The 18863-nt window shown below is 60.7% G+C and overlaps 1 protein-coding gene across 1 annotated transcript in view; it reads right to left on the bottom strand.

Moving 5' to 3' along the window:
* Nucleotides 1-8048: 8048 nt before the first annotated feature.
* ADGRA1 (adhesion G protein-coupled receptor A1) overlaps nucleotides 8049-18863 on the bottom strand; it is a 33355-nt gene continuing 22540 nt past the window's right edge. Inside the window, exons 6-7 of the mRNA XM_065894728.1 lie at nucleotides 10279-10377; nucleotides 8049-9281 (exon numbers count right to left, since the gene is read on the bottom strand). Of these exons, the coding sequence (XP_065750800.1) occupies nucleotides 8060-9281; nucleotides 10279-10377 (1321 nt within the window). The 3' untranslated portion in view covers nucleotides 8049-8059. The remainder of the gene's footprint in view (nucleotides 9282-10278; nucleotides 10378-18863) is intronic.

Below are 18863 nucleotides of genomic sequence, written 5' to 3' on the forward strand. Positions count from 1 at the left end.
TGGGTGGAGGCTCCCAGCTGTGCCCTGAAGGAGGCTGGGAGCTCGCTTTCCCCAGGTGGCGCTGAGTTGGGAGTGTGGGGAGGACAAGATGAGGGAAGGTGGGGGTTCTGACCACATCCTGTCGCTGTGAGCTGTTGGCAGGTTGTGGGAGGGAACACTGCCACGGGTAGGGCCGCCGTCTGCTGTGAACCCCGACTCCCCTGCACCCTGCAAGGGTTCCTGGACCCAGCGCCGCGGGGCTGAAGGGACTGTACACCCGCCGTGGGCCCCCTCCTCCCCCAGGGCCTCGCCCCCTGCCCCAGCTCAGAGGTGGCAGCTCTTTGTAAACTGTGAAGTGAGGTGCACACTCCTGGACCTCTTGGCCCGGCCGTGGGGCAAGGATGATGGGCACTTCGGCTGCCCCATCTCAAGCTTCAGCGTTTCCACTTTTATAGCCTGTGTGTCTCCAGCACGAGAGATAAGGTGGCTGCTGCTCTGTCTGCAAATTGATTCTGGCATGTCCAGCACCTCTCTGCCCGCTTTGCCTGGTTTGGGCTCATTTCTTCACCTGGTTTTGGGCTGTTCTATCCCTGTGCCCTGTAACGGCCTTGGTTGCTGGCTCTGGTGAGGACCCGGCAGATGCTGGGCGTGGACTCTCCTCTGAGTTGTGTGTCAGTTCAGCATCCCCGACACCCACACTGGGGCCACTGGGGGACCACCAGTAACACTGATTCTGTCTCCATTTAGGATTTTGATGCCGGTCACCGTGGATTTTTTGGTATCAATTTTGGTTTTTTAAAATATTGTGTCACAACATTACTTGCTTTATTACTGAGTTTTCGGGCACTTAAATCTTGCTCTGAGCATCTCACCCGCCCGACCCCTCGAGGAGCTGACAGCTTCCGGCCTGTGCTTCCCGCCGGACCCCGCAGTCTCGCCCCCCGGGACTCTGGGCTCCCGGCCCCCACGCAGACCCTTCAAGCCCTGTGCCCTGTGCCCTGGTCCCCAGGCCTCCCCTTCCTCTGCCGATGCCCCTGAGAGGCGGTCTCAGCGTCTGACCAGCCACGGGGGTCCTCCTGCCTTTGCGGGCCCCCCAACATTTGTCCAGGATCCATCCTCGCAGCGGCGATGGCACAGACTGGCTGCCCGCAGGCCACACGGAGCCCGCTGTTCATCAGCCAAGTCCCAGCTGCACTGCGACCACCTGGCGGTGGGGGCAGTCTGTAAACAGCGGGAGGCCTGCCTCCCCCCCTCCCCGCCCCCGTTTGGAGACGTTGGCATGGGGTGACGTGTGTAGAAGCTGCACGGCACCAGCTGTTTTGGGGGCCCTGGTATCCCTCACGCATGTGTGTTTCCTCAGGAACCCCCCACGCAGGGGCCCCGAGGGTCTGTTCCTGGCTCCTGGGGCCGGCGACAGTCTGCTCCTTATTTGTGAGCACCCATCTCATAGCCCGTGTGGCGAGCTGGGGTGTCAGCCCCCGAGGGCAGGGCCCAGCTCCCAGACTGTCTTTTCTGCTGGGTCTCCAGGGACCAGTCCTTGCAGACTGGAGGGTCTGTAGGACGTGCATCGGCTCCCCAGCAGCCCAGGTTCCATGGAGGGAAGTTCTTGGTGTCCCATTGCCTCCCCACGGGGGCACGAAAAGATCCTGTCACCCACTTTCCACTCAACCTCTGGGATATTGGGGCCCCTGGAGGCACGGCTGGGGACCCCCTGGAGGGACCTGGGCTCCTTTCCCAGGGTTCCCAGAGAGGAAGGGCTCACAGCAGACAGGGGCTGCCAGGCCAGGTGGGAGGGAGGTCAGAGCCTCAGTGGGACTGAGAAAGGCTGGGACCTGGGACCGTTTGTGGCAGCGCTGCGCGCCTGCACCTGGACACACGTCTCCCGGAGCAACAAAATACAAAGAAAGTGCGGGATTAAAAGACCTGCGTGGGGACTCCCCTGGGGGTCTAGCGGGTAAGACTCCACACTCCCAATGCAGGGAGCCTGGGTTCGATCCCTGCTCGGGGAACTAGATCCCGCATATATGCTGCAGCTAAGAGTCTGAACGCCACAAAGGAGAAGCCCGCATGCCTCAACTAAAAAACGATCCTGCGTGTCGCAACTAAGACCTGGAGCAGCCAAAGTAAATTAAATAAATAAATATTTTAAAAATACATAAATAAATAAAATTAAAAAAAATAAAAATAACTGTGTGCACGCACAGTTGGTGCCAATTCTGGACCCAAAAGACACAAAGGGACCAAAAAGCCCACCTTCCACTCTCGAAGAGCCTGGAGCAAAAGCAGGGCACTGCCCCTGCCCCCTGCACACAACATCACCTAAGGGGTGGACAGACCACGCGTGCCACCCTCCCGGCCTGGCCCCGGGCACGCCCCTACCCTCACCCCATATAAGGAGCCAGCTCGCGCCCTCTCTTCCCTGCCCGCCAGGGAGCCAGCAAGCAAGGGAGCCTGTTGTTTGTTCTCACTCCCCACTGCCGCAGCAGGGGCCCCAGTACAGCCTTGCCTGAATTTCTTGTCTGGCCTCTGATCAATTTCAATTGATTGGGGAAGGCCAAGAACCCGGGTGGGGAACAGGACCTGCTTCTGGGGGGAGAGGGCTGGGGTGAAAGAAGCCTGAGTGCACACATGTGTGTGTACACAGGCCGGCATGTCTCTCATGTGCTTCCTTGCACTCCTGTGTGTGTGGGGACACACGTGTGCTTATCCGGGCACGTCCCTGAGCAGAGCTTGTGGGTGCGCCTGAGTGCACCCGTGTACCTGTGTGTGTCTGCGGCCTCCCCTGCCCTCTGAGGCTGTGGCCTGTGCAGGGACCCCGCCCACCGTCCCCAGGGCTGCTGAGCCCCTGACTCCTGGGCTGTTCTGCCCCCCGGTTTCTCCGCCGGAGCACTGCTGAGGCCTGTGCCTGCCCCACCCTGACTGACCACATGGCCCTGGTCTCCCACCTGAGACCCCAACTCCACGTCCAGTCGGCCCCCATGACCTGGGACCTCCTTCCCAAATCTTATTTCTTGCATCTACTGCGGCCCCACACCCCTGCTCCCACCATATCCATCCCGTGCCGCCCCCTGCTCCCCCCGCCCCGAGCTCAGCCCTGCGGCCCCCTCTCCGCCCTCAGTGGGGGGGGGAGGCCTCCCTGGTGGCCAGCGGCGCCACGCAGGTCCGTGCACCCCAGAGATGGCGTTTCAGTCTCACGGGCTTTCGTAAGAGATGCGGATCGTCTGTCCTCGGCCCCAGACTTGCCCCAACACAGACACATTTCTCCTGGATCTGAGTGACTGAGACTCGACCCTGGGACCAGGCCATGGACACCGGCTCCTGGGAGGGACCTGCGCTCCAGGACCCCGGTCACACGCGTCTGAGTTGCCGGGTTATCCCTGAAAGGGGCCACCCGGGGGTGTTGCCAGAGCTGTGTGTGTGAGAAGTAACCTGCTGCCAGGGACAGGCAAGCCTTGATGTCTGTGCACAGAGAGTGGATATAAACCAGTGTCACTCTCAGTGCATCCACCCAGGGCGGCGGGAGGGCCTGGGTCCCCCTGGGCGAGGGGGAGGCCGTCCGTGGCCAGTGCCCGCATGGGCCTCCAAGCAGGAAAGAGCAGAGCCGAGGCCGCTGGCGTGTGGTGCCCAGGAGGCTGAATGTGAGGGCAGCGGAGAGGACAGTGGAGCCGTGACCCGGTGGGGGGATCCAGAGAGCCCTGCCCTGCATGCCTCCCAGCCACCCTCCCTCCTGGGCGCCAGGGTTTCTGGTCTACCTCAGACGCCAGGCCAGCGCCTTTGGATCTGCTGTCCGGTGCCCTTGGAGGACTGTCCCTTGGGTGGCAAGTCTGTGCTCAGGGCGCTGGCTCCGCGGTTCATGGGAGGCCCAGGCAGGTGGCCGGTGGGCCATGGGACTTGGCCACCTGCACTCTGGCCCCAACCAACAACCCCTCCCTCCCAGCCCACCGGAGTGGGGCCCGCGGAGCCGTCCTGCCACCAGCCCCACGCCTGCAGGCTGAGCCGCCTGCCGTGAGGGGATGCCCACCTCCCAGAAGTGGCCGCACAGGGCCCTGGGTCACGTCTGGGGGAGCCCTTCTCACTCGTGCCAAGGGGTCTCCCGTGTGCCCCTTCCTGCCACGCCTGTCCTCCTGAATGGCTGCAGCTCTCCGATTTGGTCCTCAAGACCTTCCGACGTGGCCTTTTTGCTCCCCTCCCCCACTGGCCTCCCCAGGCGCCTACCAGGGCCGCGCCCACCAGGGCCACGCCCTCCACCCTGCAGCTGGCGTGGCTGCCGCAGCACTGCTCCCTGTGTCCTCACAGGGCTCTTACCCTGTCCCTCTGTCCCACCTTTTTGGGGGATGCAGAGCTGGCCTCTATCAGGACCAGAGGTGCCCCCTCCCCAGCTTGCAGGCCCCAGAATGTTCTTTGATGTTGGATCCAACAGGCAACTTTATGCCCCGAGGGGCCTGTTTGATAATCAATCATGTAGTAAAAGCCGCTGCTGAAGCCTCGGCTCAGAGACGAACCCGGGGGTGTGCAGGCCAGGGCAGGGTTGGCGGCCATCCTCAGGGGCAGAACACGCACACCTGCTGCCCTGGACTCAGGCCAATCCTGGCCGGTCAGCCTGTGTCCAGCTGCTGGTGACACCAATGCCTGAGGCCCGCCAGTGCCCCCTCCCCACCTGGGCAACGCTGCGGGTCTCGGGGCGGGTGGCAGGACTACAGGGGCAACCTGGCTGCCCGTAGGGCAGACGTGGCGCTGCCGCAGCCACCACGTCTGCGTGTGGCCGTTCGCATGGCTGGCTGCGCCCCTGCCCAGGGCCCCAGGAGCTGAGAGCGAGCCGCTCCTGCCAACGTCCCCAGCCTGGCAGAGGACAGGCCTCCCAAAGTGGCGAACACTGCTGCTGCCACCCCAGCCCCCCAGGAGGCCCAGCACGATGTGCCGGCCCCTGGACAGCTGCCTTTGCAGCCGTGATTCATGCCCTGTGGCCCCACCCCCCAAAGGCCGCTCCTGGGCCCCAAGGCTCTCCTCGACTGTCTGCGTCTTAAAGAGCCCAGAGGGCCAGCAGAATCGGAGACAGAGTGGGTGCCCCCCCCAAATTCCGGTCCAGTCCCTTCCTGCAGACCCAGCTGAGGCAACGCCACAGACCCGGAGGGGCTCCCGGGGGTGGCTTGTTCAGAGGTGGCTCAAGGGGCTTCTTGGAGAAATCGGGGAGGGGGTCGGTGGAGGCGCCCTTAACTGAGGACCAACGCTCCCCGCAGACAGCAGTGCTGGCCGGACCCGCGGGTGAGCGCTTTCCAGGTCCCCAGTAGATGACGCCACACCAGCGCTCAGGAGGGACTGTAACGCGTCCCCGGCTGAACCACTCAGGAGAGGGCTGCCAAGTTCCCCGAGTCCTCCGGGCTGACTGAGGCTGTCACAGCGACCCTGTGAGGCCGCCAGGCCTGCACCCTGGGAGTCAGACAGGAGCTCACAGCAGCCAGGGGGCTCTCTGTGGAGGGCATGTACACACACGCGCTCACACGTACAGCTCAGGCACCCACATGCTCACACACGCACACTCGTCCCCACACTCACACCTCTACGCAGCCATGTGACCCAAACACAATGCACACGCACACGTAAGCGCTCACACGTGCACACGTGCTCACTGTCACGTGCTCTCACACTACACACACGCATGCACACTCACACAGGCACCCACCCAACTCAACACAGCGCAGTCCCACCCTTGCACGTGCACCCGCAATGCACACACACGTGACAGACTAATGTGTGACATGCACACACTCACACGTGCACAGACCAACTTGAACACAGAATGCACAGTGCACTCCCCCCCACACACGCAGGACGCACACTCTCACATACACACCCCCCCGCGTGTATGCACACACATAACAAAAAGGAAGGGGTGACACACAGCGTTAGACCTCAGGTGATGGGCTGTGGCTGTGGCCTCCTGCCCTGCATCCTTTTGGAGGCATCGTCCGCGTGGGGCGCTCCCAGATGTGGTTGTGCCGTGGATTTTTATTCCCGGAAAACATTACCTGCAAACGGAAGGTGTCACAAGCCTGTCTCCAAGTGGACTCAGGAGGCTGAACCAATATTGAAACACACGATGTTTAATATTTAAGGTCGAATCTCTTTGGTCTGAATGATGAGCTGCTCTCTCTGGTCTGTCAGGGGCACCGGGTCAGGAAGGATGGGGGACGCCCTCTGGAGGGGCCGGAAAGGGCAGCCTTGTGGCTCTCCGGCCTCTCCCAGCCCCGGGCACCACGGTGGGCCTGCCCCCTATAGGGAGAGAGATGCTTGCGGATGCTATGAACCAGCCTCCCAAAGTGCCAACAAGGACAACACCGCATTTCGTCAATGGCTCTGCGCCTGCAGCAGGTGCCCAGCACAGCCCCAGGGCGCTGGTCCCATCAGCTGCGGGAGCGGGCAAGCAGGCCGGTCGGTGGTGGAGACAGGAGCCACCCAGCGCGGCCCCAGGGCGCTGGTCCCATCAGCTGCGGGAGCGGGCAAGCAGGCCGGTCGGTGGTGGAGACAGGAGCCACCCAGCGCGGCCCCAGGGCGCTGGTCCCGTCAGCCGCAGGAGCGGGCAAGCAGGGCGGTTGGCGGTGGAGACAGGAGCCATCCAGCGGTCATCGGTTGCCCGTCTGGTCTACATGTGAGGATATATGGGGCTCGGGGCAGGTACCGGCCACCTTGGTCTGTTACAACGTCACTGTTAGGTTTACAGGAATCCAGGAAGTGGGGCTCCTGTGCTCAGATACTGGGCATCTCGCCTGGGACACGGGACACCCCCCCCAACCCAGGTGGGTGTGAGGAAGGATCTGCTCCTGCTGGAGTCCCCGCCCAAGACACAGACGCTGACGAGTCCTGGTGATGAGGCTGCAGAGGGCAAGGAGAGCTCGGCGCTCGGACGGCTGGAAAACACTCTATCCTGTGTGCGTGTAACGTGTTGTGTGCATGTCTGTGTGCAGTAGACGTGTGTGCACGGGTGGCACGTGTGCTGTATGCTGTGTGCAGGGCACGTGTGTGCACTCTTGTGCAGGTATGGTGTTCTGTGCACGCACGTGGCACGTTCACACATGTATGTGGTACATGCACCAACACATGTGCACGTGTGTGTGGGTGCACATGTATTACAGACCCCAGGGGATGGAGGGAGGGAGGCCCACATACACATCGCTTTGGGTGTCTCAGCTTCTCCACGGGGACCCGTGGACCCCTTCCCATGGGACATGCCACTTGCTGTCACAGAAGGATATCTGTCACCGACATCTGTCCTCTGAGTCATGGCTTTGTGCCCAGATGTTCATGGAAATGCCAGACCCTCTCTTTTTGTGGCAGGGGACTTTATTGTTCCCAAACGCTCACGGTGTGGGCGGGACCGAGCCCTGACAGCCCCTGGCTGTCAGTTGAGTCTACATTAAAGGGTATGTGGGCATTTCCAAAGGCACAGGCCCCTCAGAGACCCCACTGGCCCGTGGAAAGCCTAGGGTCACCGACAGTCCCGCTGCCCTTGTGCTCCCAGAGTACGGCTGCTGCCCCAGCGTCTGTGATGCTCTGAGGCCTGTGGGGCGGGGGTGAAGGTGGAGCCGGCACTGGGCAGAGGTGCTGACTCGAGTCCCCCTGAGACTGGAGGGGCCTGGGGCAGCTGCCCAGAGCGCTCTGGACTGACAGGCAGGCTGCCTGCTGGTCCCGAAGAACAAACCTAAACAGAAAACACACATTAAACACTAGGAAATATCGGGGGCGTCACCTGCCGCGGCCAGGTCTAGCAAGGCAGGTGGCGGGGCAGATGGGATACACGCCGGGCACTGAGGGTGGGCTTCTGCCCTGGGCTGCCGGGGACTGGGCACTACGGGATGAAAGCAGGTGACTGTGGACGTGGACCTCCCGGCTGCCCTTGGGGCTTGTGGAGGCCGACGTAGCCCAAAGCGTCTTCCCGCTTAGGTCCTCCAACGAAGGGGTCAGTGGCGGTGCCGCCAAGGCTGGGTCATGTGGTGATCCCCTGCCCACCTCATGTGGCCAAGGGCCTGGCTCTGCTCTGAAGCACGTCCAGGCCGTGTGGGCGAAGGTGACAGAGCCCCGCCTGCTACACGGTCGTCTCGTTCCTCCAGGGCCCCGTGCGGATGTTACCCGTGCTGTCAGAGCCAAAGGGCGCAGCGTCCCGTGCATCACCCTTAACCAGCCCGTTCTGGCTGGGGCCGCCAAAGGGCAGGGACTGTGTCCTCCGGAGCATCTCCAAGTGGGCCGAGCCGTGGGCTGCCTCCCCGCCGGGCCGTGGGGGACAGCCATAGAGCACGGGGCTGGCGTCGCCGCCCTCGGGCTGGCTGACCAAGGGGAAGGGGTCACCCTGGGCACAGCAGGCCAGCGAGTGTGGCCCCACTGGGCCCTCGAGCGAGCTGGCGGGGCTGTCCGTGCGCGAGCTATGGGGGCTGCCGTCCAGGCTGGACGGGATGTGGTAGGCGTACTCCCGCTCGGCCGCGGCTGCCCGGTGCCGGCTGAAGTAGTGAGGCTTAGTTCTGCCCTGGATGCACCTGTGCCGGTGCGGGTCATGCCCGAAGGCGTCCTCCTCGTGCACGTGGACGTGGGCTGCGTCCTCCATCAACTGCTCGCACTGCATCTTGGCACAGCAGGGCGTGGCTGGTGACAGGCAGCTGACGTGGCTCTGGGTGGCCTGCAGGTCGGTCACCTTGCAGTGGCCGGCTGGCGGGTGGCCGAAGCCCAGCGTCTTGCTGGGACGCGGTGAGTCCTGCAGGCAGGCTGCGTGGCTCAGCACATCCCCGTTGGCGTCGAGCGTGGGGCGGGCGCCGAGCTTCGTGGCGTGGGGGTCCCCACGGGAGGGGCAGCAGGACCACCAGCAGTGCCACACATCTTCCCGCTTGGCGCAGTGGTGGATGAGCACGAAGAGCCCCAGGGTCACGCAGAAGGCGCCGTACAGGCAGCTGAAGATCGTGTGCAGAAAGTGGCCCTGGGACACGGCCAGCGCCCCGAAGGTCCACGTGGCCACGAACAGGAGCAGCGTGAAGGCGGCGGCCCGCAGCTGGGCCCTGAACGAGTGCTCGTTCTGCAGCAGCGAGGTGAGCCGGGCAGCGCGGGCGGGCGGCGGGGCCCGCGGGGCCCCGGGGCTCTGGCCAGCCTCTGACCCTGCCAGCCGCTGCCACTCCTCTGCGCGCTCCCTGAGCTCGTACCTGCGCTCTGGGTGGCGCCGCAGCTGGACGTAGGTGCCGAGGAAGTACACGCAGGTGACCAGGGCAATGAAGGTCGCGGGCCCGTAGAAGGCGCCCAGGCTGGGCTCCCAGGCCATCCAGCAGCTGTGGGAGGAAAGCAAGTCAGCGAGGGGGTCGCACCAGGCAGGGCAGCGGGTGGGACCAGGGGTCACCGCTTCCCTGAGCTCGCGGAAGGGCAATCGTGAGAGAAGGAGACACACGAAATCGGGACGGGGCCGCCCCTCCTGCAGCCACCAGACAGAGTGGTGGGAGTTTGGGGGCACCGGCGGTGGTGGTGGCCTGCAGGCGGCAGCCAGGCCTGGGCTCCGAGCCTCGGGCCGCCTCTCTGGCGCTGCTGCTTTTCTCGGGCAGCTGCCTTTCCTCCCAGCTTCATCCGGGCCTGGTGGGGCCGCAGTGCCGGGCCCAGGAAGGGGTGAGCCCCGGGGGAACAGGGCCTGTGTGTCCTGCGGGGCTTTGCCCTGGGGGGGCAACAGGGGGAGGAGTGTGAGGGTGGGGGCATGGTTCCAGCGCTGAGGGTCGGCCGGGGGCTGTGCTGTGACCCGCGGCTGGCGCTGGCTCCTGTGAGCGAGGGGGCCAGACCGGCCTCCCCAGGAGGGCAGTGGGGGCGGCTTTGGGGAGAGCCCAGTGGGGACCCTGCAGCCCCGGAGCCTGAGAAGCCCACAGTAGCCACTGCCGGGTGCAACCGACCGGTGGCCTCACGGCGGGAGCGGCCTGGGCAGGGCCAGCGAGGCCGAGGGCCCCAGCCCACCTGCCGGCCGCGGGGTGCGCTGTAGGCGGCAGAGCTAGGGCGGGGGCGCCGAGAGCGAGGGGGTCGGTGGGCGGGGCGCCGACGGGGCAGGGTCTGTCTCAGCTCCTACACTCAGCCGGGTCCATGCTCTGCAGTCCTGGGCGCGGCGGCACTGTTGCCGCGGGCACCCCCCTCCACCCCTCCTTCCAGCCCACGGTGCCGGGGGGACGGGAGTGGGGGACGGGAGTGGGGGACGGGGGGTGGGGGATGGGAGGCGGGGAAGCCCGCGTGTGGGGAGGACGGCGCTCCTGGGCAGGGCCACGCCGCCCCCACCGCGCGGCGCCGGGTACTCACTACGCGGCGTCCTCGTCCTCCATCCCGTAGTTCCTGATGTTCGTGGCGGCCGTGATGCCGCAGATGACGAAAGGGGCCCCTCCGCTGATGAGGTAGAACCTGCGGGAAGGGGCCGCTCACTGTGCTCCAAGTCCCCCTGCAGCCCCAGGGCAGCCCCCCTTCGCCTTTCTCGGGCGTCCTGGCCGAGCAGCTGTCCACCCTGGTGGCGGAGCCGCTTCCAGCGCCCTACCCGACCTGGCCTCCCCCGCGCCCCCTCCCCCACGAACCCTGCACCCCACATTCCCCACCCCCTGCATTGCCCCCCACGTTCCCCCACATCCCCCCACCCCCTGGGTCGCCCCACGTCTCCTCCATGTGTCCCTCCCCCCCCCCGCTGCTACACCTGTGCAGAGGTGACCCTGGCTGGGCCCAGCACGTGCATCTGGGGACATGTGGTGCCCTGGTTCACGCGGCAGAAATAACGGGGAGAACGTGAAGCCCCTGAGTGGAGGGGGGACCACAGTGGACAGGGTGGAGGGGGCTGCATGCTCCGTGGGGGACAGTACGGGGCTGTGGTGGACACTACAGTCAGCCGCCTGGCCCCTTCAGGCGGAGCTGCTCATGTCGCCGGCGCTGGGGCCTCTCGGCCCGAGCCCAGGTAACGCCTGTTCCAGCAGGTGGCTGGCGTCAGCGACTAGCCGACTAGCCGTGAGTGCTCAGGCCAGTTGGCCCGATAACCTCAGGGTGAGAAACTCACAGGGGCCGTTCCTCGTGCCTTTGTGTGCTGCCTGGCAGCCCAGTTTCTCAGCTGCTTGGGGCCAAGTTCTGGCGTTTGACCCCTCCCTGGGAGGACAGGGGTTCGCCTGGAAGGGAGTTGCCTGCCCCCCCCCGCCCCCGGTGAGCTGACTGTCCCATCTGTGGGGCCGCAGCCAACAGCTCCATCCAAGGGTGTTGGAGCGGTATCCTGGGGAGCGCGAGGGCTGGGCACCTGGCCATGGAGCGTGCTGGTTGTCACACACGGCGATGGGTGGTGCCTCTGGTGGGGAGAGCAAGGGGCCAGCTTGGGGCGATTCCCCATAAGAGGGTGTTATTCACAGGACGCCACAAATGCCCAAATCAATGGGAGGCACCAGGTCCCCGGCGAGGGGGTGACACGGCCTCCAGGCCCGTGGGTGGAAGTGGATGACGGGAGGCACCAGGTCCCCGGCGAGGGGGTGACACGGACTCCAGGCCCGCGGGTGGAAGTGGTGACCCTGCACATGGTCACACCCGGTGACGGCTGCGGACTCTGTGCCTCCCGGAATTCTGTATCCAGAGGGCACGTCCTCCAGAACGAAGGAGAAAGAAAGGCACATTCTAACAAAAATAAAACACTCGTTGTCCCCTGACCTGCAGTTAAAGAAACGCCAAATAAACTCCTTCAGGATGATAGGACGCTCTACCAGACAGAAGCTTGGAGGAGTGAAGGTCATCAGAAATACTGAACATCTGGGTAAATATAAAAGGTTTTGTTTCCTCCTAATTTCTTTAAAATATATATTGGTGTTTAAAGAAAGAATTTTAACACTGCCTTGAGTTTACAGTATAGGTAGGGGCACCATCTATAGTGTCTGTAGCATAAAGAGGGTGGGAGGAGAGATGGTCCCATGCAGTTGCCAAGTTTTTAATGTATTTTACATGAAATAGTGTAAGTGTCAAACTAAAAAGACTGTGGAAAGGCTGTGGATTTTAATCCCTAAAGCAACCATGAACAGCTAATAGGCAAAAAATTAATAGATACACTAAAATGAAATGTTACAAAATATTAAAATACTCAGAGAAGAAAATAAAAAAGGAAAAGGGAGGACAGAAAAAAAAAGAGAAAAAAGAAGCAAAAGCAGAAAAATAATGAAATGGAGACCAAATCAAAACTTCCATTAAATTTTAATGGAATAAACATTCTAAGTCAAAGCCAGAGATAATCAGAATAGATTAACAACAGCAAAAAAGCAAGACCCGGTTGTATACTGTCTACGATAGGAGGAAACATTTTAAGTAAAAAGACACAGAGAAGTTGAAAATGAATGGATGGAAATAGCTATCCACACTAACTGAGTCCAAGAAGGCCGGCGTGACTGCATTAATACCAGACAAAATAAACTTTTAAGAGAAGAGAGAAAGAGAGGCATTTCATAACGATGTCAACGTGAGTTCACAGGAAGACATTCAACTGTAAATGCGTGGGAGCCAAAGGGAAGATTCAAAACATGTGAAGCAAACATGGGCAAAGTTAAAGGGAGAAACAAACAATTCCAAAGTCATAGCTGATGTGTTGAATTCCCCTCTCTTAGCAATTGCTAGAACAAGTAGGCAAAAAATTAGTCAAGAAATAGAAGATCTGAACAAGAACATTAATCTTTTCCCTAATTGCTCTTTCTAGAACATCACACCCAGTAATTGCATAGCACTCACTCTTTTCAAGTGCACACCATTTACCATCGCAGGTGATGTGATGCTCCATAAAACAAGTGCTGATAAGTGTAAAAGTATCGAAATCATACAGTTTATTCTCTGATCAAAGTGAGATTAAATTAGAAACTAATAGCAATAAACTAACTAGGAAAACCACAAATATCTGAAAAATGAAATGACATACTTCTAAATAATTCGTGGATCAAAGAAGAAATCATAAGGGAATTTAGAAAATATTTTAATCAGAATGAGAAAAAATGCAGTGTAATATTTCTGGGATGCAGGGCTTAGAGGGACACTCAGCCGTGAGTATTTCTATGAGGAAAAAAAGAAAGGTCTAAAGTTCAGTGACTGAAGATTCCACCTCAACAGGGCAGAAAAACAAAAGGGCAAAGTAGACTCAAAGTAACCAGGAGGAAGAAGATGACAAAAACAGGGACAGAAATAAATGAAAAAAAAAACCACAAAAAATAGTGAAAATTATCATGCCAAAATTGATTTCCGGGAAAAAAAAATAGTCAACAAAACGATACACTCATAGCTGGATTGATCAGGGTAAAGAGAGAGAGCACAAATTGGCAGCATCAGGAAAGAGGGGCCAGCATCGTCCACCCACAGGCACTGAGAAAATGCGCATATGCTGTAAACAATCGTCCACCCACAGGCATTGAGAAAATGCGCATATACTGTAAACAACTGCACGCCAGCTATTAGCAACTGAGATGAGATGGATAAATTCCTGGAGAAAAATACAAGCTACCAAAACTGAAAGCATTAGAAAATCTGGATACTCTCTTTCAAGTGAGAACACGGACTTCAATAACCACAAACATCTCGCAGAGAAGCTCCAGGCTCTGCGAGTGGCCCCAGTGAATCAGAACACACATCTGAGGAAGAGAGGACACCAATCTGATATGGGCTCTTCCGGAAAATAAAGGAGCAGGGAACACCTCCTGACTCAATTTATGAGGCCAGCATGAGCTGATACCCAGCTCAGATGGAGACACTTAAAAAAGAGTTGATTACACACAGCAACCCTCACGAGCACAGACACAAACATCTCCGACAGTGTGCCAGCAAATGAAATCTAGGACTCTATGAAAAGGACAAAGCGTCAGGGTCAGGTAAGAATGATCACAGAAATGCGGATTAGCCGGTTGCTCATAAACATCGATCAATGCAGTTCATCGTATAAACTCAAGGAGAAGCCATGTCATTGCTTAACAGGTGTAGCGAAAACATGTTAGAAAATTTAAGATGCATTCATCGTAAAAAAATCTCAGCAAACTAGGAATCGATGAATCTCCTCAACCTACTGGGAGGCGTCTGTGAAAACTGGTAGCCGGTGGTGTCATCCTTGACGGTGAGATGGTGGAGGTTCCCAAGATCGGCAACGGACAAGGTGCCCCTCCCCCCAGCCCCTGCGAACCCTGTCCTGGGCACCCCGGCACCCTGAGGAGGCAGCAAAGAAGTAAAGGCACCACTGAGAATGAAGGAAGTACACCTGACTCGATACCTGAAAGATGCTGTGGCGTCTCCAAGACAACTGCTGGGACTAACGAGAGCATTTAGAGGTTACGAGCTTATCACACAAAAAATCAGTTATACTCTGTACACGAGCAGGAAACCATTGGAAGATAAAAATGCTGTTTACAATGACATCAAACCGGAATCCCAGCAGATTCTTTCTTTTAAGTGGATAATTTATTCTAAAATTTATATGGAAATGTAAAGGGTCTGGACTATCGAAGGCCATCCTGAAAACAACATGGACTGCAGGATCGACTACGAAGCCCCAGCATCAGGACCGTGTGGTCCCGGAGGGAAACCTGACAGTGGACAGGGACACTTGGCTCTGTCCCATCCAGGCTGGCTAGGGGTCTCCCCATGGAGAGAACAGCTGAGCACAGCCCCTCCACCAGGGCCTCCCTTCCTGGGGTGAGGCTGGGGGCTCCGCACTTGAAGAGAATCTGCCAGGGCTCTTTCCGGGAGGCGGGGCCTGCGCAGCAGCACTTTCGGCCTGATGGCGGCCAGTGACAGGTGACTGGGCCCCTCCAAGCACCTCCGTGGGCCAGACCCCCATCGCTGCCTGCAGCCCCTCCAGGCTCACTCCTGCCTGGGCCTCCCCTTTCTGTCTCTGCCGGGACCCTGGGCCCTCCCGCTGCTCTGTCCGTCCTGCGGCTCCAGGCTCACCTCCTCTGCGCCTGCCACGCCGTCTGCTTTGTTCCCTGCACGCCCGGGTCACCTGCATGTTCTCCATGAAGGCGGGGGCCTCGCCCACCCCGTTCCCCTCGAGCTGCTGCCAGCACAGCACGTTCCTCTGAAGAGTGGTGCCGAGTGTCTGTTCTCGTAGGATGTCCTCCACTATTTGTAGGTGAGAGCGGGCATGGTGGGGCAGGCCCCTGCACTGTCCAGGCACCTCAGGGCATGAGCTCTGCGTGCCTTCCCTGGGGCTCCGGGAGTGAGCACGGGACCCGCGCGGCCAGCCCAGAGCAGAAGGAAAAGGGAAGCGACGTGCCCAGAAACTGGCCAGATTCGCAGGATGCTGTCACAGGCCAGTGAGGCCTGAGTGAGGGCAGCCTGAGGGCCAGAGGCTGGGGGTGCTGCCGCCTCCGTGGAGGGGCCGAGGGAAAGGAGCTGCGCCTGCACACCCTGCAGGCGCAGTGAGCCAGCCTCCAGGATTCCAGCTCAGCGCGAGGTGGGGCAGCGGCCAGGCCAGATAAAACTGCAGGGACGATGGCGCGACTGCCTCAGTGAGCTGGGGAAATCTTCCCAGGGGAGCGAGTGCCTGGGGACCCGGCCTGAGGGTCCTGCTCCAGCCACGCAGCAAAGGTGTCTGGCCTGCAGGCCTCCACACCCCCGTGTTGCAGCCGCTCTGCTCCCACTGCTGACGGGGCTGCTCGGAGAGAAACCCGGGGTTGGATCAGGAGACACCTTGAGCACACGGTGAGGTGCATCGGCAGGCGGCCCCACGGGATGTGACACGCATGGAAGGGACCCCTGCTCAAGCCTGCACCGCCCCCCGCGGCCCCATGGCTCAGGGAGCCCCCCCGAGAAGCCCTGCAGCGGGGGGCCCAGGGTGGTCTCTTCTCTGGTGTCTGGGTGGAAGGAGAAACCGGCAACATGGCTAAGCCACAGCCAGCGTGGGGACAGCTTGCCCAGAGACCCTGCTGCGGGTCTCAGCCTGGGGCAATTCAGTGCTGCCGACGCCTCCCTCTTCCCTGGAGGCCGAGAGGCAGCCGGGGCTCTGGAGCCAGTAGGTTGGCTCTGCCCCGCCCGCGGTGGACAGTCGGGGTCCACGCAGCTGACACCGCCCTCTCCCCCACGGCGAGGCTGCAGCCGGAGCCAGCCTGTGCCCTGGCCCTGGAGTCCTGCAGGGTGAGCGGTCACGGCCTCTCTGCTGCCTCCGGCCAGGCCCCCTCCAGCCCCCCGGGCACCTCTTCCTCTGCAGGGAGCTTCGCCCGGCCTTTGCCTGGGCTGTTCAGGCTCCAAGTCCACACATGCCGGGGGTGGGGGGGGGGGTGGGGTGGGGGGCCGAGTACAGGTCGCAGGGCGCCGTGCAGGCTCGGTCAGCAGAGGGCGCTGGAGGCCGCCTCCGGCCCCTCGGCCAGGGCGACTTTTCTCGCTGCGGCTGCTGGGCGCTCGGCGGTGGGGATGCTCTGCGGTGGGGATGCTCCGCCCCCACCTGCCCCGGCTCCCCCGTCCCGCATGGACCTTCCTGCAGCAGCCTCCACTCCCCACCCCAACCAGCCAACTCCAGTACAGCCGCAGCCTCTCCGTGAGGTCGTGACCCCAGCGCTGGAGGGGCCGCGAGCCGAGGGTGCAGCCACCACTAGAAGCGAGCAAAAGCACGAAAACGGATTCGACCCTGGAGCGTCCGGAAGGGCCAGCCCTGTCCACACGTGGATTTAGCCCAGGGGGGCTGGTTTAGACGTCTGACCCCAGGACTGTGATGATAAATCTGTGTAGTTTTAAGCCCCTGAATTTGTGGTGATGTTTTCCAACAGGAGCAGGAAACGAACCTGGTCCCCCAGCTTACACCACCCAGAAATTCCCGTCCTGGGCGGAAGTCAGGAGTGTAAGTGGCAGTGGAATCACAGAGCTAAGTGTACGAGGCACCTGTAGAGAAGGACGGGTTTGTTAACCGGACGCAGCATTCGTGCCCCAGATTCCTGCTTCAGAAGGTGCTTTCCAGCTGGTAGGAGTCGGGACAGCCGTTTGTAACGCCAGCAGCCCCAGGTGATGCAGGGGTGTGCGCTGTCTTACGGCAAAGGACAGACGGATGGACGGACGCACGGCCTAGAGGGAGGATGGGAGGAGGCTGGGTGCTCAGCAGGGGACGGCAGATGGGACCCCCAAGAGGTCCCCCCCCCAGGGAAAGGGGCAAGGGCTGAGGGGTTTGGTGGGGTCACACCCCCCCTCCGGCGCCACCAGGAGCAGCGTGACTACCGGAGAGCTGGTCATTTGTCCACGTCACACGGCCACATGGTGACACAGTTACAGAGACGGGTCTGAAAAACACGCTGTGCGGTGAAAAACCAGATAAAAATATGAAATGAGCGATTCCATGTGGATACGGCTCAAAGTCAGTGCAGACAAAACTGGTGTTTAGGGGTGGTAAAATTGTTAAAAAAGGCAATAGAAGTCATGAGTGAGGACAGAGAGGGGGCTGGGCGTGGGCACGGCTGAGGTTTCCACGGCCCCTGAAGGGCCCACGACAATGTTATAAACCTGTGCTGATACTTTAGACTTATTTGGGGTGAAAATGTTCTATTTCTCAAAAAAAAAAAAAAAGTTAAAAAAAAGGAAAAGAAAGTGAAAGGACCAGCCCTCTCCCTGAGCCTGGGGTGCCACAGAGCCTGGAGAGTGTGGGCTCCAGCGGCTCTGACCCCACCACCCGCCTGCCCAGGCACCTGACTGTCCCCCGTCCTGTCCTCTGAGCTGGGCCTGGGCCCTGCCCTGCACGCTCGCCTGGCTGGAGCCCGCGTCCAGTCAGAATAAACCAGCTCCCGGGACAGAGAACGCTGGACAGCCGGCGCAGGGCCCAGATGGAGGGCGCTGTCCCTGCCGAAGCCACTCGGGTCCTGGGCGGGCAGCTGTGGGGCTGGGTGAGGAGCCCCTGCGTGTGCCTGTCCCCAGCTCCAGGCAGGCCCAGCTGCCCTCGAGGGTGCGGTGTCAGTGACGGGCACACAGTGAGCTCAGGCCACTGGGGTTTCTGGCTCCAGCAGCGCAGGTCCCATCTACTTGAGCTTCAGTATTTTAAATGGGCTTTTGTTTACGAGTCCCCTCTTTCCGCTTTTAGGCTAGTAATCCGCAAGCCTCCAGGGCTGCAGGGAAACCTGACTTTGAAATCCCCGCGGCCTCCCCAGTGCCCTTCCTGTGTCAGCTGAGCTGAGCGGAGGACCCTCTTTCCAGGTCAAGGGGGAGCAACGCTTCCCCGAGAGTCCAAAGGGCCACAAGAGAGGATGGAGGCCAGCAGAGGCCAGTTTCTCCCTCTGCGGCTCGGCCACCAGAAGGGACCAGTGGGTGAAGGAGCCCCCAGAAAGGACCTGGGAGAAGCCGCGTCAGGCTGTGATGAGGGTCCTGACCGCGGGGTGAGGGCCATGAGTCCCCCTCGCCCCGCTGGACAGTCGGTCCACTGTCCGGGGCCAGACGTGCTAAGGGCACCCTCCCCCAGGACAGCCTGAGGAACCGCCGTCAGCCGACAGACCCTGGCTGGTCCGCGCCCTCGTGGAGCCTGGGTCTTTGTGGACGAGACGCGCTGACATGAAGAGCGGATACGAACGACTCTCATGGGGGTCACTGCTGCCAGGCCCTCCCTGTGTCCTTGAGCCAGGGAGATGCAGTTGGTGGGGGCGGGGTGGAAGCTGGAGTGAGGATGACCTGTGAACCTGCCCAGGCACCGCCCTTCAGACCCGGTGTCCGTCATCTCCTGGTGCAGTTAGCGCTCCTTGTGTTGCTCAGGACTTCTGAAACGCGAGAGGTCAGGTTGATGATTTCAGCTCAGGGGAGAGAGCCGTGCACATCCATTGCCCAGGTATGTGGCTTTTAGAGCCACCGATGTGCCTCTGAGATGCAGACCCTCACGTCCAGCTTGCACTGACCGTGGTGGACAGGAAGATGATAATCCTTGATGATTTGAGGCCTGGAGAAAA

This window comes from Phocoena phocoena, chromosome 16, assembly GCF_963924675.1.
Source record: "Phocoena phocoena chromosome 16, mPhoPho1.1, whole genome shotgun sequence".
In the NCBI taxonomy this organism is placed as follows: domain Eukaryota; kingdom Metazoa; phylum Chordata; class Mammalia; order Artiodactyla; family Phocoenidae; genus Phocoena; species Phocoena phocoena.